At 45.9% G+C, this 26,018-nt stretch overlaps 1 protein-coding gene across 1 annotated transcript; it reads right to left on the minus strand.

The window, feature by feature from the left end:
- Positions 1 to 1,691: 1,691 nt before the first annotated feature.
- Positions 1,692 to 24,697, minus strand: LOC311311052 (ras-related protein Rap-1A-like). The gene is made up of 8 exons (XM_084440675.1): positions 24,659 to 24,697; positions 20,449 to 20,537; positions 20,141 to 20,209; positions 19,683 to 19,739; positions 18,592 to 18,732; positions 14,507 to 14,650; positions 14,036 to 14,167; positions 1,692 to 2,548 (listed from the first exon to the last, which is right to left on the minus strand). The coding sequence occupies exons 2-7, from the start codon at positions 20,503 to 20,505 to the stop codon at positions 14,078 to 14,080; spliced, it is 558 nt and encodes a 185-aa protein (XP_084296801.1). The 5' UTR covers positions 20,506 to 20,537; positions 24,659 to 24,697; the 3' UTR covers positions 1,692 to 2,548; positions 14,036 to 14,077.
- Between the last annotated feature and the right edge of the window lie 1,321 nt (positions 24,698 to 26,018).

The raw sequence follows: 26,018 nt of genomic DNA on the forward strand, positions 1-26,018 counted from the left end.
CACACACACGCACGCGCGCACGCACACGCACACACACACACACACAAACACACACACACACACACACACTCATCTGTTAATGGGTATTGGTTAGGGGTTGGATGTGGGGCATTATTGAATAAGTACAGTATCGTCCAGTCTTTTAAAGTGGCCTACTGGCACCAGGGGGCCAGAGGCAGACCACTATGCTCCTGTGATGGATTTCTGTCTTTATTGTTGGCTGTACCTGCAAACGCTCACATATAGACTAAGGACTGTTCAAACAGGAGGCAAATAGGAGGGGGGTAGCGAGTTACAGCACAGTATTGGATAATTGATGCCCTGAGATGGGACTTGTGACTGTGTGAAAAATCTCAGAGGTGTTTCGCCAAATAAAGGCCTTTGAACTTCGTCCTCTCATCTCTGGGAGAGAACAGCCAGCCAGGGGATGCTTTCCGGAAGCACATTTATTGCTACATCATGTCACCTACTGCATATTGTCAATAAAGACGTGCAATGTTGCCTTACCCAAAGTGAAAATAATATGCTTTGAGTGCGGTGTGAGTGGAGATTAAACTGGTAAGCCCCCCTAGCTATTTATACACCCTGTAACACTCTCTCGAGAGAGAGAGGGGGGGCGCAGGTTTATGACATGGTGGCTTTGGAGATGACAGGAAGCATTAGCAGGGGCGGATCACAGAGGAGTGTTTTCCGACACCGCGCGTCTCAGGACTAAAAGGATTAGGACAGATCAGGGCCGCGCGCCGGATGATGAGCCCAAAAAACAAGAGCAGCGTGATTCAGAGCGCGGTCACGGAACCGAGCCAGCACCCTCCTCTCGTGTCCCGGGAGACGCAGGGAGCTCAGGGGATACAGCATGTTTAGGGAGCGCATCATTAAGATAAATGGCGCCCTTTTTTAATTCTCTGATGCTTCCAAGTAAACACACGTATTTGTATTCACCTCCTGCTGTGAGCCGTTGAAGATCATGTTGGCAGTCGTTTCAGCGGTGCACTTAAAATAGAAACATTATGGTACTCAAATAAAGAGCCTTTTCAATTCTCCAAAGTCTATTCACTAAGGCTGAACTATGAAATATTTATATAGCCCAATGTACATGAATAGGACCAGTTGCTCAGACTCGAGGTTGTGTTACACTACAAAATCTCAATTGATATTATCCATTGAAATGTAATATAGGAACACCAACCTCAATACTTTTTTGTCATTTACCAAATCCTTTGGCTAGCCTTCTCATTCTGCTCATCATGCTTATCATATATTCATGCCAGATTAATCCCCATTATGCTATAATCTATAAAGTAAAAGAGTTTCAGGGTCTGTTGATACTGTGACTGAACTATCTGCAGAGCTGGCTGCTCTCTCTCCATTACAACTCTCACACTGCCCCCTAGTGGTCTGCACTGGAAGCATATTTCATCAAGTTTGGTGCTGGATAGATGTTGCCGCTTTGTGGATCAAACCATGAAAAAAGTATTTTACCCCTTTAAAGGAGTTTCTTGGTGGAAAATGAGCAGAATAAGCAACTGTCACCAACTGCCACTGGTTTCCCAGTACTGGAACCTGGAAGGACCAGTTTATTCCCGGGATACAGACTTGCTCTTTTCTGAGTCTGTCAAATATCAGATGAGTTAAATACACAAAATACAAATGACCAAAAAATAATGAAAATGTACTAAAATTTAATAATCCATAAAAGCTGGAACATCATTTGACAGAAAAACACAAGAAGCATTATTAGAGTTGGTTTAGTATAATATATTTTAGTTTCAGAGACATAGAAATCAATCCTTATTTTCCCCATATTCCTTCTATAAAAGACCCATTTTCTGAAGCATTATTATGCAAAAAATGGCATTAGAATATATTATGGGCACTATGAAATCCCAATGACTGAGTATAAAATTAAGTCACAGAGAGATATTTGCAGGAGAGAAAAGTCCATGAACATAGGGAAAACAAAAAGACATAGATGGACCTTGATCTATCAACCATTGACAAGACTGGCATGGAGAATAGGTGTATGGCTATAAAAATAAAAAAAAACAGCTTACTGCCACTTGAGTTCACTTGAAACATCTACACTTAACAGATGTGGTCATGCTTTTTTGAAGATATTTATAATCATACAACTAAAGTCAACTTCCAGCTCTTCAAAAACGCTAGACTTGCAAAGATGAAAATACTGAAGTGTTTTTTTTTGTTTTTTTTATTCATTCTATTGTTTTTTTCAAACCCTAAAAAAAAAAAAGAGTACTCTCAACCAGACCATAGACAACAAACACTTCCACTTTCAGATACTTGAGAGTTCCTGGTGGTGGTGTTAGAGGGGGGTGGAGATTGTCCCTGGGGGGGTCACACAGATGTTGAAACAGAGGAATCCAGAGAGGAGGGAGATACGAGTCTTCCTCTCTCTCATTGGAGAGTCCTGGTCTTGACGGTAGCCAATCGGTCAGCTGTTCCGTTTATGGTTGCTGCTGAGGGCGGGGCAGGGATGTCGGAATGCTGGCACGGTCCAATCAGCGCAACAGTTCTTCATTACAGCATTCTAAGGGCAGAGGATGGGGAAACCAAGCGGTGAGTCAGTTAGTGGGGCTCTCCTCAGATATACTTGGGTTTATACTGCCCTCTGCTGGCCATTTACCCACAATGCATTTTCTCTGCTCATTGTCCCACACCAGATGAAATTGGGTGGAGTGGACATTTAGAACAGTACTTTAATTTGTTTGTTCGTTCGGTCACCCATGTACCAGAGTCTACCACCCGGTGGCGCTCCTCAAAAATTCATTTTTCCCGATTGACTCGCACTCAGGCGGTGAAGGAAGCGCTGCAGGTTTATGAGTAATCTTTACTGCCCTCTTCTGGTGTGCAAGGGAATTTGGTCTACATCTCGCGCTACAAACGGACAAGGAAATGCACACACACGGACGGAGGGACACGCATCGCGTACAGAAGCGGCTACACAACGTCTATGAAAGTCTATTTCACTCAGGGACCCGTCTACTTTCCAAATCCACAAAAGCTCAGAGCTTGAGGAGGTTAGTTGCTTGTTCTAAATGTTAGGATTCTAATAGGTTTATCATCAAGGTTAGGTGCATTGTAGACATAATTATCATTAGTTATAGTATGTCACAACATGAATCAAGGACAGGGAGTTCAATCATCAGAATAGGACTTTTGTTTTATTTGTTTTATTGCCATAAAGCTTTTCAACATACTAGGAATTTGCTTTCGGTCGTGGTGCATAACATGGAGATAACATTGGACAGGGTGCAGGGACGAGACTGGACAGTGCAAAGACAGGACAGTGCAAAGAGCAAGAACAAAATGCTAGCCCAAAAAAGGATAAGCTAAGAAAAAACAATGTACAAAAAGTAGTGCAGCCAGTGATTATACACCGAGTGTGCAGAGTGTTATGTGTATGTGAGTATGTGTGTATATGGTGTATGTGGCGTGATATGCGAGTGTGGTGCGTCCTATACAGTATTCAGTGATCATGTGCAAGTGTCTCTCAACAGTGTCTCAATGGTGGCGGGGAGGAGTCAGAGGGGGACGAGAGCCTTGAAGAGGCTGATGGCCGTGGGGAAGAAGCTGCCTCTGTGGCGTGCGGACGTGGTCCTGATGGACCGCAGCTTCCTGCCGGCGTGAAGAGATTGTGGTCGGGTTGGGAGGGGTCAGTCGGCATCAATCTTCCTGACCTGCTTCAGGACCCTGAAGTTGTGCAGGACCAGGAGGGAGGGCAGGTTGCAGCCGATCACCTTCTCGGCGGATCGGATGACGCGCTGCAGTTCGTCCTTGGCTGTAGCGGTGGAGAACCAGATGGTGATGGAGGAGGTGAGGATGGACTCACTGATGGAGGTGTGGAAGGGTACCATCATTTTCTTTGGCAGTCCGAATTTCTTCAGCTGCCTCAGGAAGTACATCCTCTGCTGTGCCTTCTTCCTTGTCACGTTGGATAGATCAGAGTATGGCTAGGTTGTGTGTGTTCAGCTGTGGTCGGGAGTCTCTGGGTCTCGGAATGCGATGCAGCGCCCACCATTTCTGCGATCAACGTTTGGGTACGCGCTTAGATGCTTGCGCTACCGATGTAAGCTCTCGACTTGTGTTGGAACATTGTTATCCTTTCTAGGCACGTAACACCACCGTTGGTGCCAGTTTTTTTTTTTTTTAAATAGTCAAGAATCCCAAAGCCCAAGATCAATGTTGCAATATACCAATGTATGCAAATATCGTGTTGTTTTATATGTGCGTGTGCAAAGCCTGTAAAAATGGCCTAGCCGCAGTATGTTCCCTTGTCTCTGGACATCCAAGATGTAACTTAGCTGTTGGGCCCTTAAGGCCTGACAGACATTAGTACCAGATGTGATTATTTCCTTCTGCCTATCGTGTGACATTGTGTTTGATGAAGGAGAATTATAGCTGCACAGTCTGCTTGTAATGGTCAATGTGTAACCAGAAGAGTTGTGTTATAGATATGGAGGGCATACTAGTGAAGCTGTGGCTGGAAACTCGGAAGCCCTGCTATATATATATATATATATTTCATAAACTTTGGTTGTCCCACTTATTGTCACACACTTGTGTGTGAAATTTGTTCTCCGCATTTGACCCATCCCCTGAGGGAGCGGTGAGCAGCAGCGGTGCCGCGCTCGGGAATCATTTGGTGATCTAAACATGAAAAAACAGAGTATTTTGCCCCTTTAAAGGGAGTTTCTTGGTGGAGAAAGAGGAAGCAGAACAAGCAACTGTCACCAACTGCCACTGGTTTCCCAGCACTGGACCCCTGGACCAGCACTGGACAAGGAGCCCTGCTAAATAATAACCTTTTTATAGATTCAATAGATGATCTTGAACATGATCAAATTGCCCATGTTTGTCCTTCCGTCCCGCAACAGGAGTTGGACCCAAATTTGGTTACTTTTTCAAACTTTTGGTTCTGATGGGCTCCAAGCCTCAGAAGTAAAATATTAAAAGGGTCAATGTATTGAAGACGTCACGTCTTCTCACCCCATGCATCGGGCTTGAGCGACTAGCGACGTACGGCTCTCTGTGTGTTTGTATGTTTTTACGGTTGTTTTTTTGCGTTTCCCGTAAATATGAAGTGCGGAATCAAACTACACTATATATATATATATACAGTAGGACCCCACTTATCCGAACCCAACGGGGCCGAAGGTCGTTCGTATCTCTGAAATGTCCGGATGACTGAAACTTATGTTAAAATGCACCAAATTCAATAAGTGGTATACTTGTTTCAAATAGACTCCTAATAGACCAATAAATACCCTTAATTACTTGTGAAAATGCATCAAAATTGCAATCAAATAGCCAACTAAACTCATATCCTAGCCTATAATAGACCTACAGTAGCCTATAATACAAATAAACGAATGTCCACTTTGTGCGTGCTTTGATCAAACAGTACTTTATTCTCAAATGAGGCGTACGCTGCATCGATAGGCTACTGTATTCGCAGAACAAAATGGTATAGCCTAAAAACAACCCAACATTAGAACAATTAGAGCAAATGATAATCAATAAATAAATAAATGAAATGACAGACAAGTTGTCGTGTCTTAGACTATTGTAGCCTAAAAGAAAGTCTCTAAAACAACCGATGTAGGCCAACGTGGCCTAGGCTGTAGGCTATTATTTAACAAATACAGTAGGTCTTGTAGGCTAATCCACATGCCCACAACACGTCTGTGTTCCTGAAGTCCATTAACTGGGAACGAAAAATGACTCGATGCTGCTTCAGGTTGCTGTCGCGCTTTCTGGCTACCAAGGAACGAAGCTCTCGCGCAGCAGACTCGTTTGCGTTTTATGCTCGACATTAGAGTAACAAAGAAAGGAAACGTGACAGTAGGCTACAGCCTACAGGCAACATACAGTTCTGTTTTTATTCACAGTAGGATACAGTACTGTAATGAAAATCCCACCAGTAACCAGATAGCATATTTGGCCAAATATGTACAAATTCTGTCAAGCCGTTCTTGAGATATCGTGTTCAACAGGCCAAAAACACCTTTTGTGAGGTCAGTGACCCTTGACCTTTGACCCCCACAATGTAATCAGTTAATCCTCTAGTCCAACTGGAAATTTTACCCAAATATGAACAAGTTCCATTAAGCCTTTGAGATATTGTGTTAATCAGGCCAAAAACACATTGTGAGGTCAGTGACCTTGAACTTTGACCCCCACGATCTAAGGAGTTCATCCTTGAGTGCCAGTGAACATTTGTACCAAAGGGGAAGAAATTCCATCAATGCGTTCCCGAGATATTGCATTGACAAACATCGGACGGACGGATTTGGACGGATTTAACATAATTCGCTTTGACAGAGACACTGGGGAAACACGGAAGTCAATTGAGGGCGGGCTTTGCATGGTTGTAAACAGCAAGTGGGCTACTAACTTCACAGTCAGAGAGACTGAGTGCAGCAAGCACCATGAAATCATGACTGTCCTTTAGACCATTCTATCTACTGCGAGAGTTTACACAGATCAGTTATTCTAGCATATGTCCCTGGGCCCAACAACGCATTTGGGCCAGAACGCGTTGCTGACTGTTACAACAAAGCTGTAAATGGGAGCAGCGAACAGCCTGTGTTTTTACGAGGGGATTTCAACAGATGTGATGTTTCCACACTACTCCCAAACTTGGAACAGTACATTTCATCGCCCACCAGACTTGACAGAGCGCTAGATCTGTGTTTTGGTGACATACCGGGTGCCCATGTTTCTAAGCCCCGCCCACCACTCGGCCGTCCTGACCATAATGTCATTCTGCTGCTTCCAAACTACAGACAAAAATTGAAAACAGACAACATATAAATAAAAAACATTCAAGTATGGAACAAGGACTCTGTGGAAGCATTAAGGGGCTGCATGGAGATCACAGACTGGGGAATATTTTTCCAAAGCTGTGAGGGGGACCTAAACCTGCTGACGGTCACCATCTCCTCCAACTTCACCTTGTGTGCGCTCACTGTTACACCATCAAAACAAGTCAAGCTGTATCTTAACAAGTCTTGGGTCACCAAGGACCTGAAACACTGCCTGAACAACAAAAAGGCAGCGCTCCTACAGCGAGACACACACAGTGAGAGAGTCAGAGAGTTCAATAGTGAGTTGAGGAGAAAGACCAGGCTGGCCAAACTCCACTATATATATACAAACAAAGTGTAGGAAAAATTCACCACGTGCAAGGGAGGCATGGCAAGAACTTAGATACCATGATGGGCAGAGCCCAGGAACCAGCCCAGATCCAATGCCCTGACCCCGCCACCTTCGCAGAGCAGCAAAATGTCTACTACAGCAGATACAAGCCGCCCCCCCTGAATGATTGGACCCTCACCAGCCCCACAAGTCCTTCAAATCACAGTGGACAAAAGGAAGGTGACATCCATACTGGGCCACATCAACCCTCACAAAGCCCCTGGCCCGGACGGGCTCAATGGCAGGGTGCTGGATGAATGCTCTGCTCAGCTGGGGGATGTTATCACTCAGCTGTTCCAGCTGCTCCTAGACTCCAGATGTGTTCCACAGGTGTGGAAGAAGTCCTCTATCAGACCTGTGCCAAAGAAGCCCAATGCCAGGGAGATGAGGACTTCAGACCAGTGGCACTCACATCCATACTCTGCAAGTGCATGGAGAGGGTGGTGAGTGACCACCTCACTACCATGGTGGCAGACAGGTTTGACCCACTCCAGGTTTGCCTATAAAGTGGAGCAAGGGGTGGAGGACGCGTCTGACCCTCCTGGACACAGTAAGCAGACACCTGGCCTCCCCACGCTCCCACACACAGATTTTATTTATGGACTTTTAACACAGTCGACTCGCACATCCTGTGCGACCGCCTTCTAGGATTATCAGTCAACCCAACACTGATCCCGTGGATAAAGGACTTCCTGCAGGACCGGCCTCAGCATGTGGTGGTCAATGGCTTTAAATCCATAAATATGGTCTTAAACACTGGAGTCCCTCAGGGCTGTGTTTTAGCACCCTTTTTATTTTCCATCTACACAAACAACAACTTGCAATAGCGATGACATCACTTTTTAAATATGCAGATGATATGACTCTGGTGACCCACGTCAAGGATGAGAACTCCCTGTCTGCATACCTCCAGCAGGTAGACACCTGATGTCCTGGATAAAGGAGAGCTCCTTGGAGCTCAACATCTCCAGGACAAAGGAGCTGTGCTGTGGGGGGAGGTGGACATCTGATTCCCCCCACACTCTCTCTGAACCAACTTCTCTAACCATTTGTGCACTCTCCTGTTAGTCGTGTCTCTCTCATGAAGTGTTTAGCCCATGTTTACTGCTCTGTATATGTTTTTATCCAATAGACAAAACATTTTCCAGGAGCTTGCTCGATCGTCTCGTTGAGAGGTCAGGGAAGAATTTTTACAGCTCACTTTTATGGCCCCTGGGTGAAACTGTTTTGCTTCCCTCTGGAATATGTAGGGGTGGAACCTACGCCCACCCTCCCATTGCTCTCTGTAAAGCGCATTGTGTTGCCTCTGTGTATGAAATGCGCTATACAAATAAAGTTTTATATGATTTGAACCCCTGAGGCTAAATGGGCAGGCAGTGGAGCAGGTAGGGACCTTCAGGTACCTGGGCACAGAGATAGACAGCCTTCTGTCTTTCTCCCAAAACACTGACTCAAGTGTACAAGAAGGCACAACCACGCCTGTTCCTGCTGAGGAAACTCAGGAGCTTTGATGTCAGGAAGGACATTTTAACAGCTGTGTACAAATCACTCATTGAATCTGTACTCACCTTCAACATCACATCCTGGTTCAACTCCAACTCCGGATCATCAAGCAAGCAAGTAAAATAACTGGCAACACCCAAACTCAACCATCAGTACTCCAGACCCAAGCAGTTGGAAGGAAAGTTAACCTCAATACAGAGGATCTCACTCACCCCCTGCACAAGTCATTCCAGCTATTGCCATCAGGCCGCCGCTATAGAGTCCCCCTGGCCAAAAAAAACAGTTATCGCCAAGAAAAACACTTATCGGAACTCCTTTATTCCCCCTGCCATAAAGATATTAAACAAACAATGAGGAAGAACTCTTACACAAGCACTATGTAGTATTATGCTTATTTTTAATGATACCCTGTGTTGGTTTTAGGAATGTACTGTATGTTCTCAGTCTGAGTTGTGTTGTGCTAACTTGTGTTGACTGTTGAGCCAGTCTAAGACAATTTTCTGTCACGACAAAGTTTTCTGAATCTGAATCGGTACTCAGAAGTTGGAGACCAACACTTCCGCCATCGTACACTATTTGAGGCTCTGAATAACACGGGCCAATGAAATCCAGCTCTGCAAAGCTTCACACGGTCTCGCCCCAATGCCAGCCCCATTCCAGAGCTGCTATTGTCGCAATTCAGTTAGATTGCTTGGCACGCAGGGTATATTGGATAGCTTATAATGGGTGATATTGTCCTGTAAATACTTTAAATGTGTGTTAATGCCATTGAAATAGCCAAATGGCTTTCCTAGTTTATAGGGAGCGTTAATCCGGCCATTCTGTCCAACTCGAAAGCAAAGGATACCTGGGGTTTGAATCAGTTTTTTCTTAAAAATCACAAGGAAGGTCTATGTAAACGCATGCATTGTCAAGATTGTCCCCGCATGCATTGTCAATCTGTCTCTGAAGGAATCCGTTTCCCTCTAACCTGAAAACAGCTATTGTAACACCAATATTTAAATCTAACGACCGAAAGGAAGTAAGCAACTACAGGCCCATTAGCATTCTCCCTGCTACCTCTAAATTCTTAGAAAAGGCTGTAGCTGAACAGCTCACAGATCAGCTAATCAAATGGAATCTGTTAGATCCCATGCAATACGGCTTCAGAGCAAACCACTCCACAGCATGTTGCTACTTCCTCGAGGTCATTAAGGGGAACCTTGACAAGGGAGCGGTGGTTGGAGCCGTTTTTCTTGACCTTCGCAAGGCTTTTGACACAACCACACTGTACTCCTCTCTAAACTCTAACTTTAAACTCTCTGTCAACACACTTAAATGGTTACAGTCATATCTAGTTGACCGCTCCCAGTGTGTCAAAATCTTATAAACCCCGAGTGCCTGTACCATGGGAGTGCCGCAAGGCTCAATCCTAGGACCACTGCTGTTCAGTCTCTATATCAACGACCTCCCTGCTGCCTGTAAAGGAGTTGATACTCTGATGTATGCGGATGACACGGTCCTGTATGCTCACAGGAAAAACAGTGAGACAGTTGCTGCTAAACTATCTGCAGCGTTGGAACAGGTAACAGAATGGCTGAGCCAATCTTGCCTCACTTTTAACACAGAGAAAACGGTCACTATCTACTTTTCAAAGTCAACATCCATGTATTTATGTGTCGGGTCATCAGATTAAAAACGTAGAAGAGTTTAAATACCTAGGGGTTACCTTAGACACAGCTGACCTTCAAAAAACACATCAAAAAGATGTGTCATGTCCTTAAATATAATATAGCAAACTTCCGGCACATCGGGAACTCTGTCAGTAGAGGCAGCCAAGACCTACCTTAACACATTGATCCTACCATATGTCCAGTACTGTATAGTGTGCTGGTCTCAGGCCAACAAGTCTGCCCTAAACCCAGTAAGATCACTCTACGGACAAAGTCTGAAGGTTCTAGATAGGAAGTCGTGGCAGTATCACCACTGTAGAATACTGGAGAAGTACGACAACAACAGTTTTGACAACCTAATTGTCTATTCTAACATGAGCCTGGTGCACAAGATAATTCAGAATTTGGCCCCTCCTCCTCTGAAGACTTTCATTCAGCTCCGCTCAGAGACGACTAGCCGAGTCTCTAGGTCCACCTCCAGGGGCAACTGTAGCCTTCCAAAACATACCTCAGCTTTCGGTCAAACCGCCTTCTCTTATAAGGCCATAGTCGAATGGAATAGGCTCCCTGAGGATATTAAAACATCGCTAACCATCGTAGCTTCTCCTATATGGTTAGGAAGAGTATCTTGAGTAACCAACATTGTCAGCACTGACCACCCCTAGACTGTAGGACATCGCTAGTCATGAAGCACTTTAGTTCTCTTAAATTTTACTGTAAAATATTTAGATAGACAGACAGACATGTGTCAGGATACCTGTGTGTGTGTGTGTGTGTGTGTGTATGCATGCATGCATGCATGCATGCATGCATGCATGCAAGTATACTTGCATGTATGCTTGTCAGTAGTTATAGTATTATTGTGGTATACATCATAACGTTCTTTTATTATGTACTGTCCTCGTTTAACGAATGGTGTCCTTTGTTGTCCACACGGCAGATTGTGTATTCATTGTGTTCATGTTCTTTGTAAGGACTGCATATGGAAATTAGCTTCCTTGCTAAATCTGGTGCAAAGCATCTCCTTGTTTTAACCGAAGCAATTCATGTATGTGCACACTGTCCTTTTTAAACACAATAAACTAAACTAAATTCCAAATGTTGAATAGTCCTGTAAATTGCTTATTCCTTCAACCTGCAGTTGCCAACCTCATGCTGAAAAACTACATTGACTGTAATAACGCAACACAATAAGCTACTGTTTCCTATTGTAAGGGTTGAAAATATTTGAAGGAAGAGAATGCTTATTTTCTGCAGTATGCAGACTATATTTTGCTTGTCTGTGCACTTTTAGACATCTCTAAAGTTATGAGAACGAAACCAGCAGTTGCCCTTGGTGGTTATTTCTGCAATACAATTCACACCCACAACTATTAGATTATTCCTTATTCCTGTCTGTCCAATATTTTGACGGTTTACTGCTGAGTCACAAAAATTTGAGCACACAAAATTATTTTCTTATATTAAGTACTATTAATTGTTTATAGTGTGATGCCAACGTGTGCTTGTCAATTGTTTATTTGTTTAAATAGCCTATTAACAGATATTATAGATATTTGATATCCGTGAAAGCCCCTGATTTTTTGCATTTTATGGGAGGCTGTTGCGGTGAGTCATTCTGAGTAGGCTATAGTATGTGCTGATATTTTCTGACACAACAGACACTGTAAAAAGCCCATCTAATGCGTGGATATAGATATCTTGTTTTTCAATGATGCATTTACATTGTACATTTCTAACATTTTAATTAGAAAATCATTTGACTGTGCGGCCACCACGACACATTGCAGGCTATTTTGTTCTAATAAAAATAAAAAGTTTCAATCCTTTAATAACTGGCCTTTTCGTTAAGTAAATTGTGATTCCTTGATTTAAAACAAAAATCGTTTAAATTTTCTGTGAAATCATTGTCATGTCAAAAGCATGGCGCGGGAACGCACAGTCCTGGGGATAACAGGGTCGTGGCTTTAACTCTGGAATATGTAGGGGTGGGACCTATGCCCACCCTCCCATTGCTCTCTGTAAAGCGCATTGTGTTGCCTCTGTGTATGAAATGCGCTATACAAATAAAGTTTGATTTGATTTGACCCGCTTCACACAGTTCTGTTTTGGAATTCCCTGCTTGTTAGCAGGGCACTTTGAACTACGCACTCTATACGGAACAAGCTTCTCTCAGAACGGGAAACAGGGCAAATGAAACAATGAATAGAAGCTGCATGTGTGTCACACAAACACTGAATCCTTTGATCTACCTGCAGACGATCGGCCATTTCAAAAATGCAGGAACAGCACAACTACATCTGCTTCATGTTGCCACGACGCATGAACAAAACTAACCGGTGCACATTGCATACTTGCATGACAATTGAGGAGAGTAATGTGGGATTTTCGGGATGCAGGAAGGTGCTCAGGGGGCTTTCTTTAAGCCGAGTTTAGAGCTCTGGGAGTTCAATACTATGCACATAAAATGAATCATACTTAAAACATTTCATATATTCATATGGAATTTCCACTCCATTACCAGAAAGGAACATGCATGGGGGACAACATGTTTATATCCGGGTGTCTGCTCCTCCCTGGCTAGGGGAGATGAGTGTCTGCTCCTCCCTGGCTAGCCGAGCGTCTGCTCCTCCCTGGCTAGGCGAGTGCTCCTCCCTGGCTAGCCGAGTGTTTGCCCCCAGCCTGGCTAATTGAGATGAGTGTCTGCCACAGTCTCCCCAGTGCTATAATCCCATTAGCTTCGGCCCAGTGGGTTGGTTGTGTGGGGACAGAGGGCTGGTAGGTGGCCCTCAGATGTTGGTATGATTCCAAACAGTGATGCTGTGAGTTTGGATTGTGTGTGTACGCCTGTGTGTGTGTGTGCGCGTGTGTGTGTGTACGCCTGTGTGTGTGCGCCTGTGTACATGTTTGTGTGTTTGTGAGAATCTACAATAAAGAGAAGTGAATCTGTAACAGCCAGCAGTGTCCCAAAACAAACATGCACAGCAGCAATATTCTATCCTTGTGAGACCATCCTGATCTCACAATCTCACTTTCACTTTCCCTCTGCAGGTCAGTCTGCCCTTCCTTCCATCTCCAAGGCTCATAGTGGGCAGGAGTACTTGCTTTGACAGACTAACTCTTTCAGCCAATAGGCATAACATTTTTTGGGTCCAAATCCAGTCGGAGGAACAGCGAAAACATCTTCCCAAATGTGTGAGTGTTCACACCCTTCCTCTGACCGGATGACCGGTGATGTCCATGCACTGATGACGGAGGCATCAATGCGCTGGTATTAGGGATGTTAACAGTTAATCGACTGTTGATTAACCGCCAACAAGAATATACTTGAGTAAGATTTGGTTACTCGATTAATTGCTTCTTAATGGAACATAACTTTTTTTTTTTTTTACTAACGTTATTAACGGGAGTTGCATGAAATGTAATCATGATTTAAGGTCTGACTGCACATGAGGACGCCACGCCATGTAGTAAAGGCTAATTGGGATGTCAAGAAATTTCAACAACAGTGGAAGACGACAAAAATTAAGCGAGCAAAGCGCAGTCCAGCGTGGGACGTTCTTATCAATTAATCGACTATCGTTTGTTAAGTTTAACAGTTATCGATTAATGAAATTCCTTGAAATTTGCAACCCTAGCTGGCATGTTCACATCCCACTCACCGGGCTCAGATGCTGCAGGGGCAGGGAGGGAGGGGGCGGGGCTTAAAGCAGGACGCAGTTGGATTTCTTTTTGGCCTTCTTCTTTTCCACAGGCGTTTTCCTATTTATCTGTCTGACCAGGTCATAGAAGATCTACCGCAGACAGGAGACACAGCAGGTGGATGAGTGAAACTGCACTGTGGGTGTGCAAACACTATTCTTTCATTAAGTATTTACTGTACCTCTACTGTACCTCATACAAAATTGATATGTCATTGCATGATTTCTTTTTCCAGATTATTTTTTGTATTTTACTGACATACACCTTTAATGGTGTCTGGCCCACACGGGCTTATAAGCCCACACAAGCTTATTAATGACACCCCACACAGGCTTATAAGACAATGCTCGACCACACATTACCTCAGCATCAGTAACCACATATCATGCACACAAAATGTCAGCGGTAGCCAGCGTCTTCCGGGTACTCACGTCAAGGACGTTGATCTTTGACTTAGCGGAGGACTCTAAAAAGGCACAGTGGTTCCACTGTCTGGCCAGGTTCTGTCCCTGCTCCTTCCCCACCACGCGCTCGTCCTCCAGGTCACACTTGTTCCCCACAAGGATCATCGGCACCTGAGGACCAGGAGAGGACAGAGGGAAGACGTTAGACCTGTCATCTAGGGACAGAGAGAGAGAGAGAGAGAGAGAGAGAGAGAAGGAAAGAGTATGGAAGAGAAGATGACATTTGCTGCCCTGCTGGCTGCCAGAGAACTGTACATGAGAGAGCAGCAGTGGATGGAGGGAATAGGAGATGGAGAAATGAGAGAAGCATGGGATGGATGGATGGATGGATGGAACTAGAGAGGGATGATGGAAGAGAAAGAAGAAAACATGTTTGGAAGGAGGGGGGAGGTGCGCAGGAAAAGAAGGCAGCGGGGGGGAAGAGATAAAAGTCATGAGTTGGATGAATACATTAGATCAAAACAACAATACACAATGATTTGGAAATAAGTTGAGGTGGGGTTTTTTGATAATGTATTCTGAACAGGCAAGCTTTCATCTCCTTCAAAGCAAACTGCAAGCGTAGGCTCTAACATTTCTTGCTAAACGATTACCTCCCTATCACAACAACCTTGGTAGCAGCCCTGTGCAGTTTAGTGTTCCATGAATCCTGATTGTTTAGTGTTAAATCCAGACAGTTAAGTGTTCGGTAAATCCTGACATTCTCCGAACGAACGAACGAACGAATGCCTTCCTTCCTTCCTTCCTTGTCTACCTCCCTCCCTCTCTTCCTTGAGTTAGCCTAATCTCTAATCTAGCATGGCTGGATAGGCCTGTGCTCTCTACAAAGCTCTGACCAATGTAGGTCGTATCAGATCAGTCATTTATGTAGAGTGGAGGGAGGGAGGGAGGGAGGGAGGGAGGGAGGGAGGGAGGGAGGGAGGGAGGGAGGGAGGGAGGGAAGGAAGCCCGTTCAGAGAGCAGGGGCTCATCTGGACGGTGGGTGAAGAGCGTGGAGGAAACGGGGACAGCCCCGCCCCTGTGTGATAGCCCCGCCCCTGCATGATAAGCCCGCCCCTGCGTGATAACCATCGGTTTCCTGCCCGCCGTGTTTGTACTGGACTTACGCTCCAGCTGCTCGCTGGAATGAGACGGGCCGGGTGTGAGGAAATAAAAGCAAACGTTGAGTGTGTGTGTTTGACAGAAATGAGAGGGAGTGGGGGTGAGAACACCGACTTTGTGTCTAACAAACATGTCAGAAGGATTTTTTCCCCCCCAGGTAGTACCCATGAAGGTCAGCAGAAAAAAACTACTTAGTAACTAGGAGTAACTACACTAACTTAACCAAGATGGGTCTGTTATCAAGTTCCACTGAGGTGGCATCTGCCAAGCTGAGTGAGTAAGTGGCCGGGGCAGCCAAGCATCACAGCTGCCACAGAGAGACAGGACAACTGCCACAGAGAGACAGGACAATGCCACAGAGAGACAGGACAACTGCCACAGAGAGACAGGACAACTGCCACAGAGACAGGACAACTGCCACAGAGACAGGACAACTGCCACAGAGAGACAGGACAACGCCCGGGGGCTGACGGACAGACTCCTCTCCCTCCTTCACCGTCCCTCCCAGAGCAGCTGGGCCGGGGGGAACACACAGAGCCCCCTCTCTCACACCCGACTGAGGGGCAGACGACAGGAAGCCGGGATGTTTGGACTAGCCCCGTGGAGGTTGGCCCGTTGGTGCTCCGTGTTTGGTCTCCAAACAAGCCCTTGGAACGACAGATCCTCCCTCGAACGGCAGATCCTTCCAGCGGCAGATCCTCAGAACTATAGATTCTCAGAACTTAAAGAACCTCAGGACTACAGATCCCATGTCCTCCAAACCTCAGAGCCTGACGTGTATTTGCTTTAAACTACACGTACGACAGATGCCTATCAGGCGTCTCCTGCGTTCCTGTGGGCTGCGCATGTCCTCGGACATTAACGCGACACAGAATAGGCGCTTGTGTCTCAGCGTGCGCGTTGTTAAACAGCAAGTATGCCGCACGGCTTTAGGGGACAACCTTTCTAGAGGTCCAAGTAGAACCAGAGATACGTATCGCCACACTAGCTCCAGAGATGGGGGGAGGGATGGAGAGATGGAGGCCGAGATAGAGGGACAGAGGGAGGGAGGGATCGTGGAGAATGCCCAGAGTCAGCATGGGAGGTGGAAGATCTCACACAGCTCCTTCTTTCCACCAAGATGGCTCTCCAGCAGGCATGGAGTCAGGCGTTAGACCAACCTCTCAGAGGGCCGGAGACAGAGGGGGACTTGGGACAAACGGAGTCACAAGACGAATGCGACGACAGCACGGTGAGAGCAGGGCATTAAGAGAGGTGACTAGCGGTCAATCACTCCATTCAGCCCCGGGTGACACTGACTCATTTCATAGGTCTAGTCTACTCAGTGAAAAACAGACTGGCAGGCAAAAAAGACTATGGTTTTATGCCATGTGTGTACCACACATCACTGGACAGGTCAGATCAGAGCTATGGTGTGATAAGTAAATGGTAACTGTACTTTTATAGCACTTTTATCCAAAGCGCTTTATAATGAAGGCCTCTCACCCATTCACACACCAATGGTGCAGCTGCCATGCAAGGTGCTAGCCTGCTCATTGGGAGCAATTTGGGGTTCAGAGTCTTGCCTGTGGACGATTCGACATGTGGTCGGGGTTCGAACTGCTGACCCTACGATCATCGGACGACCCGCTCTACCTCCTGAGCCACAGCCTCCCGAAATAAGAGTCTGGACAAGTGGGCTCGTTCGCCCAGCCCAGTGAGAGCACACTCTCCCGCCCTGCAGTGGCTTAAATGGCACATGGAGTTCCCATTCCATCAAGCGCTCGCAGTCAGAAAGCGCAGCGCTCCAAAACGTAACCACCCCTTCTTTCCAGATAATAATACATTTAAAAAAAAACTGCGCAGAAAGTGTTTCCTGGTGGTGCATTCCTGCGACAAGCGGCAGACGATAAACGGAGCTAACAGCTGAACTCATCGGGGGGGTGGGGGGGCGATGGGCAGCCGCTGTGGTCGCCAGATAAGCGCGACTGTTTGGATGTGAGGAAGCTGAGGAGGAGGAGGAGGAGAGGCGGCGGCCGTCGTCCTGGTCGAGAGCTACTGATCCTCTGACCGACCCCTGAGGCGCAGCTCTAGGAGGAGGTTCTAGGAGGAGTCCCCCTCCTTATGAAGTCGGGACATTCACCGCTGACACATCATGTCTGTCAGATCAGCCGCATGCGCGCACGCACACACGCACACACACAGCGCCAGACCACAGACCGCAAGACTGGCCAGCGGGGGGAAACTGAGTGACAGGCGATGAAAGGCCAATTAAAACAAAGTCCAGAGAGCCCTATTGGCAGGCAGAGAGAGCTTGGTCCCGCCCTCCTATGAGGAGAGGCGCCTGGGTCGACCCAAACCCAATAGGGCTGGCTGGAAAACGGGAGAGGGGGAGATATGGAGAGAGAGAGAGAGAGAGAGAGAGAGAGAGAGAGAGAGAGAGAGAGCGCGGGGGGCGAGCAAGAGGGGAGAGGAAAGAGGGAGAGAAGAGAAGAGGAGAGAGAGAGAGAGAGAGAGAGAGAGAAAATGGGGAGAAGGAAAAAAGAGAGGGAGAGAGCGGGGAGTTGTTAACGTTCCCTCTGCAGAGAACACCAAAAAAGGGCATCCTCCCCAAAGTCAAGGGGTGCCTTGGAGACGTCACATACGGCAGGAGCAAGAGAGGAGGAGGAGAGAGGGATGAGTCAGGAGAGCCGAGGAAGGGATGAGGGGTCTGGAGAGATGTGATACGTACAAAGACGTGTGAATATGCTAATCAGACAGTACGAAGATGACACTTCCTCTCCTGTTTCCTACTGTCATGAACAACAAGTTGGGAGAGACAGGCTAGCTGATGGGATGAGTAAACCAGTCAAAGATGACTACTCCGGCTTCTGTGTCCTTTACTCTGTATTAAGACATCTACTCACATCTACTGTGTCCTTTACTCTGTATCTACTCACATCTACTGTGTCCTTTACTCTGTATCTACTCACATCTTCTGTGTCCTTTACTCTCAGGATCTGTTCCCTCAGGTCCTGCAGGTCGTTGAAGGTGGACTGTGCGGTGATGGAGTACACGAGGGCGAAGCCCTGACCGTTCTTCATGTACAGGTCCCTCATCGCCGTGAACTGCTCCTATAGGACCACACACGTGCGCACCGTGAGTTCTGGTTGAAGAGTAGTGTACGCACATCAAAAAGCATATAGCCAGGTGCTGGGTATCATATGATGAATCTTCGTTTCATCAAGTTTTATATTGAAAACCACAAATAAAATTAGCAGCACTGTACTTTTTGTTTGCATAAACATTAAAATAATGCGTCTGGGAGACTGTAGCTGGACTGTATTTACATTGTGACTGTTGGTGCTGGACTGTATTTACATTGTGAGTTTTTCAAAGCATGGTAATCAAACACGGTTTTAGTTTAGTTTTTATTGCGATAAATTTAATCAAATTTTATCACGGTTTATCACTAAACCAGTTATCGTTACATCCCTATTGGAACGTTGCAATAAAGCAGGGTTATACCTAGGGCTGGGTTTTAAAAAATCGATTAATCGATTCTGAATCGATTCTGAATCAAATGATTCAGTATCGACACCCAGCCCTAGTATTGATGTGTTGCATAACTTGGCAGTCATGTAATTAAGGTTACAGCTACAGGTTTGAGTAACACTAACCAAATCGATATTGAATCAAATCAAATCGAAACGAATTGAATCGTGATAATCGATTCCGAACCTTGTGAATCCTTGAAATTCGACTCGATACCCAGCCCTAGTTATACCAGTGTTGGGATGTTTATTTCCTTCATCTCATCACCTTGGGTTATACCCTGGCTCTCACGGTCGAACAGTGGCCTGTATCTAACGACACTCCTGATGCCAATTCATGTCTTTCAAACTACGCACTGAAATGTGTGGGTGTGATCCCGTTTGCTACTGGATTTGCACATTGCGCTTGACTTACAGGGACCTCTGCAGAGACCAAAGATTCCAGGAGATCTCGTCATGGGAACTCCTTAAAGCCCATTGAACTCGGGGGCGTGTCTGATTATCAGTGATGCTGAGCAGCGTTCACTTACTGTGCCAGCGGTGTCAAGGATCTCCAGCATACACTGCTGCCCGTCTACCTCCACTTGCTGCAGGGGGAAGGAACAAAAGGCAGCGTGTGAGAAAGAGGAAGAGAGAGAGAGAGAGAGAGAGAGAGAGAGAGAGAGAGAGAGAGGGGGGGGGGGGGGAGAGGGAGGGGCAGATGGACAGAGGTGAGACGCAGAGAGATAGTGGGAGAGGAAGAGGGATGGGGTGAGAGAAAGATCGGGGGTTGAGTGAGAGAGAGAGAGAGAGAGAGAGAGAGAGAGAGAGAGAGAGAGAGGGGGAGAGAGAGAGAGGGAGAAAGAGGGGGGGGGGGGGTAGAGAGAGAGAGACAGAGAGAGAGACAGAGAGAAAAGAGCAGCTCCATGCGCTCCAAAGTTCTGCACATTCAGCAGGCTTCCCAGCTGCCGTGTGGCCAGGCAGGGTTGACCTCTCTGGGGACACCGACCTTTCTGTAGGAGTCTTCTATTGTTGGGTCGTATTTCTCCACAAAGATCCCCTGAACAAACTGGACTGTCTGGAAGACACCGTTAACAACAGGTTAGCCTTCCAGCACTGACAGTCATCAGCACGGCGGACCATCTCAGCCCAAAAGGGTTCGATCAAGTGAGGTCAAGTGGTAAACTAAGTGCTAGACCGTGGCACTGCAATCGAGAAGTACACTTCATTACAATGAGGCTACTTGATACTCCTTGATAGTGAGGTTAGGCTACTTATCCTGAGTTACAAGAGAGGTGGAGAGGGCCGGATACTCACCAGAGCGGACTTGCCCACACCTCCCGAGCCTAGCACCACTAACTTGTATTCACGCATGGCGGGATCACTTCAGCGGACAGCCCAACAGTCTGCACAGAGAGAAGAGAAGGAGAGAGAGGGAGAGAGGGGGAGGGGAGGGCGGTGAAGAGACAAGGAGAAAGAGGAAGAGAAGGAGTGAGATAGAAAAGGAGGAATCGAGCTTTTGGTTTTCTAGAGGACGGAGGGGGAGGGGGTCCAGGGTTTCTCAGTTTCCAGCAGGATAGCAGCGAGGGCGAGTTCAGACGAGAGCCGTAGGATAGCAGCGAGGGCGAGTTCAGACGAGAGCCGGCGTGACCGCGGGGAACACCCCTGAGTGGAGCTCAGGGGTGGAGCAGGTGAGGACTGTGTGACCTCTCTCTCTTTAACGCGAACCAGCTGCAGCTGCCTTCACAATAGAGATGCCTGGTTTGGCCGCGCGCCCCCATGACACAATCCTTTGGCTGCCTCAGACATGCAAGCAGCCCAGCACGCCATGTCAGAGCGTCTATGTAATACGCTTGTGGCGCCGCCCGACCGCCAACAACGCAGGGCTTCACGGAGAGGACACCGGAGGGTACAGAACAGGGACAGCCATCTGGATTAAGGGACAGCTGATATTAATTGGCGCATAATGCAACATCAGCTGGGTGATCTCGCCAATTAGGGGAGTCGTCCACATGTTGATGGAGAGCAGCTAGGAAGCAGGGTCTTGGATGTTAAGGCTAGGAAGCAGGGTCTGGGATGTTAAGGCTAGGAAGCAGGGTCTGGGATGTTAAGGCTAGGGCAAAGACGTTATAGAAAACATCTGTTAGGAGGATCCTCTACTCACGCACGCCCTTCCTCTCAACACACACCACCACGCACGCACGCACACACACTTAGGTAAGGCTACAGAGACGTTCCGGGGTCGTTGCAGCTTGACCTCAACAGTCACAGGGGACCACCCAGTGGGATACCAGGCCCAAGCCATACCTACATAATTCATGGTCAATAAAAATCCTGAACATACAAAGTGTGTTGATTTGCGAGGGAGGTAGGTGCTACACACATGGACACACGCTGACACGCATCTCTGAGTGGAAACGAATTTAGGCAAGGCCATCTTGTCACTGGATCAAACAACATTATTCTAATATGAAAATTCTGTAGTAAATCCTTGCAATGGTTTATGACTATAACAACTTAGGCAGTGCTTGTGGATTATGATTACCATCATCATGTTTCATAAATAATGGTCCGTCAAGGAAACAGTCCCAGTCAACTAGTGGAAACAGCCAAGGCCAATTTCATCTAGTTGGTTGAGCAAAACGACCGCAAAAGACAGAACGGAAAAATCATAAATTTTACACAATGTGGAGTGCTACGCCACCAAGATTTCTGCCTACCCCGAGTTCACCTTCCCAGCACCATTTTCTCTTGACGATTGTCCAACTCTACGGCTGGTCTGACACAAAGTGCACATAAGTGCCGAGTGTTTGAATAGCCGAAAAACAAGCTGCGCTCCTCCTGTGCGCGGCCCAGCCTGCCTGTGCACAGCACGTGCACCCCCACACACGGCCATGTAAGGACATCTGTCCCCCCCAAAAAAACTAAACTCCATCACCAATTCAACAACATCTTCCCTGACAAAACAACTAGGCCCCAAACCACTGCCCATCATTCACTCAGGGCACCAACGAATAAGGAATTAAATCCACAAGCCACAAACAGGCTCACCGCCTCTGTGACATCACCACATCACTCACCCTCTAAAGACGGGAGGTATGTCTCCATGTAAGGCTACAACAAAGCAGAGGACACGATGATGGAAGCCACAGAACGCGAGCCCCGGGGCCAAGTTACAAACTAAACAAAGTGAAAGTGGAGACTCTGTAATGGGTCCTACAGGCAACCAACGACCTCATGAATGAGGACCATCTTGGGGAGGGTTTGGGGTCTTGATACAATGTAATTTCTGGTCCTCGTCCAGGGACTGTGACAATGATGGAGCCGTCAGACCGCTTGACTCAGCAGCAGCACAGGGCCTGTGACTGACACGCGGCTTATCTCTCCGGCACGGCTTGTTGAAAACCACAGATCACTGATGCTTCTGCTCGCCTCCACTTCCCGTCTGAGTCACAGGACTGGCAGGGACATTCCAGACCACGCTGCACCACCAGCGGTTTGAGGCTTTGAAACGAGGGCGAGAAACCAGTGAACATTTACGCAACTCAAATTGCATAGCGTCACAAAGTTGCATAGCGTCAAATAGGGATATCCTAATTCATGTCATTCTTTATTACTCATTCAAGAGGCTTATGGTCAAATCTTTCCACTATTATCTCAGGGAAATGACAGAGACACTAATGACAGTTAAACCCTGGGTGAGAGTCAGCAAGTCATTCAGCATCTCCATATAAGCTCAATAGGAATGCCCACCTCTGGCTGTAGCCTCCATTTCAATGGATTACAGACGTCTATCTGGTGATACTGACTCAGATTATTTAACTAGCCTAATAATATGGAGCATGAGCATCACAAGGCCATATCATGAGTGCGATGGTAGGGTATCGGCTAGGTAGATACTTTATTGATCGCCGAGGGGAAGACTTGAAAGGAGTGCTGACACCAGAGGGCTGAAACTAGCAGAGAAAGGCGGTGAAAGACTAAATAACTTAGGCTACTGAGTTAGGAAAAGATCGGTAACTGTCAGATGAGTGGTGTTAGTCTCCACGTCCTTTTTCCAGACAGCAATGTATTAATCATGCTGATATAATGGAAATTAACAACTAAAATAAACTGTTCCACAACACCCCAGACTGCATGCTACTGTGAGAGGAAGTGGAAATAGCCTGACCTCTCATCTCATCACCATGCTCACAGATGCCCGTCTTTAACATTAGCCTGGCTTCTGCTGAAACATTGACTATGCCATTGTAGTTGGCAATCCTTACCTGGAGCCAATTTAGCTAGATGGCTAATAAACTAGCTAGCTAGCAAGCAAGGAAGCAATTGACCCAGCCCCGTCAGGTCAACGGGAGCCAACCAGATTAGTAGAGCTAGCTACTACCGGCGTAATAAAAGTGTTCAGAATACATTGCTAGCGTTATGATTAATGTTAAGGTTATTCGTTTGTTATCAAAAATATTCTAACTAGCTACCAGGCCGGCTCTGGTCCAACTAAGCGTAGCTAGCTAGTGTTAGCTAGCTAGCTAATAATTGTAGCAAGCTAACTGGCTAGTGGCACAAATCTTAACCTAGCACGAGGCTCAGACTACGTGCTGGAACATACTTTGGAACGTTCCATGTTAAAAGGTAGCACTATATTCCACACACAATACTGTGTGTAACTGTATTAAAAGTAGACTATTGTTTCTTTACTTTGGATGCCCATGAGCTAGTTGGCTGTAACCCTTAACAGTCCAGTAAGCTAGCTGGACAGCGTTACTTTAACTTCCCAAAACGGGATATCAGACACATAACTATGAACGCGTTTTACCAGCTAACGTTAGCAAGCAAACATCTACAACTGAAGCTAACTAGCAAACGCAACTAGCCAAGTTAGGAAATTAACTTCAGCCAAATTCAGGAAAACACGCAAGCATAAAGTGCATTGTACATTTGCCTTCTGTGCACCAGGTTTGCAGTCAGAATACACCAGTAGGCTAAATTGAGAAAAAATATCTTCATGACCACAAACATTTCATTTGCATGATTTCATCGTTCCAAGGAACCCAACTCCCCTTCCAGTAGTTAGACTGAGCCCACTTCACAATCTAGCTAGCAAGCCGACACATTCCTGCGCTTCCATGCACAATATCAAAACAGAAAACCAAACACTTCATTGACTAAATGCTATACTATTTTGTCTATACATTTCAATTGTCTTTATGCAGCTCCAGTGTAACGTTAGATTTCATATGCGAACATACCTCACTGTCGTACTAAATTAGCTAGCAGAGCATTAGCTAGCCTGCCCTTCCGTCTGGCCTTGACTAAAAATGGGAGTGCAGACAGTAACACACACATACACACACACACCGCTTCAGGGAGTAACTAGCTACGAATTCCTCCACAAACTGGTCAAAAACACTAATTATCAAATATCTAGCTGTTCTTCCTAGCTAACACCAATATGTTTCTCTAGTCAGGTTCTCGTAGAAGACTTATTTGACAGACAAATTAAGTTTACTTGCTTGCCATTTCAACTCACCGTTTCACGCTCCCTCTCTAGTCCCAGTGAACCCCCCCGCCACTGCGCAGCAGACGTCATCTCTAACTAGTTTATATTTTTCTTAAAAGGGAAATGTTACATTTTGCACTTGATCATTCTATCATGACACTATAACTAATAAATCATATTCATTCATTCAGACACTATAACTAATATTCCGTAGTGATGATAACTTTATTCACAATTAATTTTAGTGTCAGTGCATTATCGAATTAGAACAATGAAGAGTAGTACTTCAACATTTCAAAGGCCGCTTCAAAGGTCATACACACGCATGTACCAAATAATAAAGGTTTCAACCTTCTCTATTTATCGTCAGTACACCTGCCTGACACAGTTTGAAAAATAAATTGTATTGTGACCCATGTAATACTTCTGAATAATTTTGCAACAATTATATTCCTGTGGTATTATACATAATATACGGAATGCTTCTTGGCTGTCTTAGCAGAGCTGGCTGTCACAGGAGGGTCTATACTTTTCCTAATAGCTCTAGGTTATCATTACAAAATCTCTATGGATAACAGATGTGTCGAGATCCTATAGTTTTACCAGAGACAGATATTGGAATATTTCCCCATGTCTGTGGTCTGACACCTTGGAACAATTCTGGACCTCTACAATCTAATATTGTTGGCAATTAATGGTGAATCATATCAGGTTTGGAAATTACTGTAAAGGGCTCACTGCTGATTTTTATGTTTCAGAGAGACAGACGGATTAATGTCCACAGGAGCAGTAGGGAACATAGCAGTGCCTCTGAAGATGGATGGCATTATAGCACTATTGATAATAGATTATTAGCATTAATAAGGCCTTTCAAGCAGACAGGTTGTGGAGTTGCATTTCTGCAACGAGGTCTCCTTCTGTGTGTTGTACACTTTACCACCGCTGATAATACAGGATGTGGAATTTTATAGACCCCAAACAACAGGTGTCTCTTAAAGTAGCCTATAAAAGTACTTTTGCTGACTCGAAACAACCCCTAAAACAGCAGATAGTACATGCGAACATAATAAAGAAATTTGGAAAATACTAAACAGTATTTAGTTACCTGGTGGGCACTTCCCTCTAGTGGAGACACACAATTAGTTTCTGCAGTACTGTCGTTTGTTTGCACGTCAGTAGATTTACCATGAACTTTATTGTACAGAGCATGGAGCTATGATCACGTGAGCTCATTCTGCTTCTCTGTGAGCTCACGTGATCAGGATGGCTATTCCAGGCAAACGTGCACGAGCAGATTTGAGACGTCATTTCTTCAGTTACTATGTATTCTCACCGCAAATAAAATAAAAAAAACGCACAAAAAAAACTACTACTGTATATGTTTAAGAAA

This window comes from Borostomias antarcticus (genome assembly GCF_949987555.1).
Source record: "Borostomias antarcticus genome assembly, chromosome: 7".
NCBI lineage: Eukaryota > Metazoa > Chordata > Actinopteri > Stomiiformes > Stomiidae > Borostomias > Borostomias antarcticus.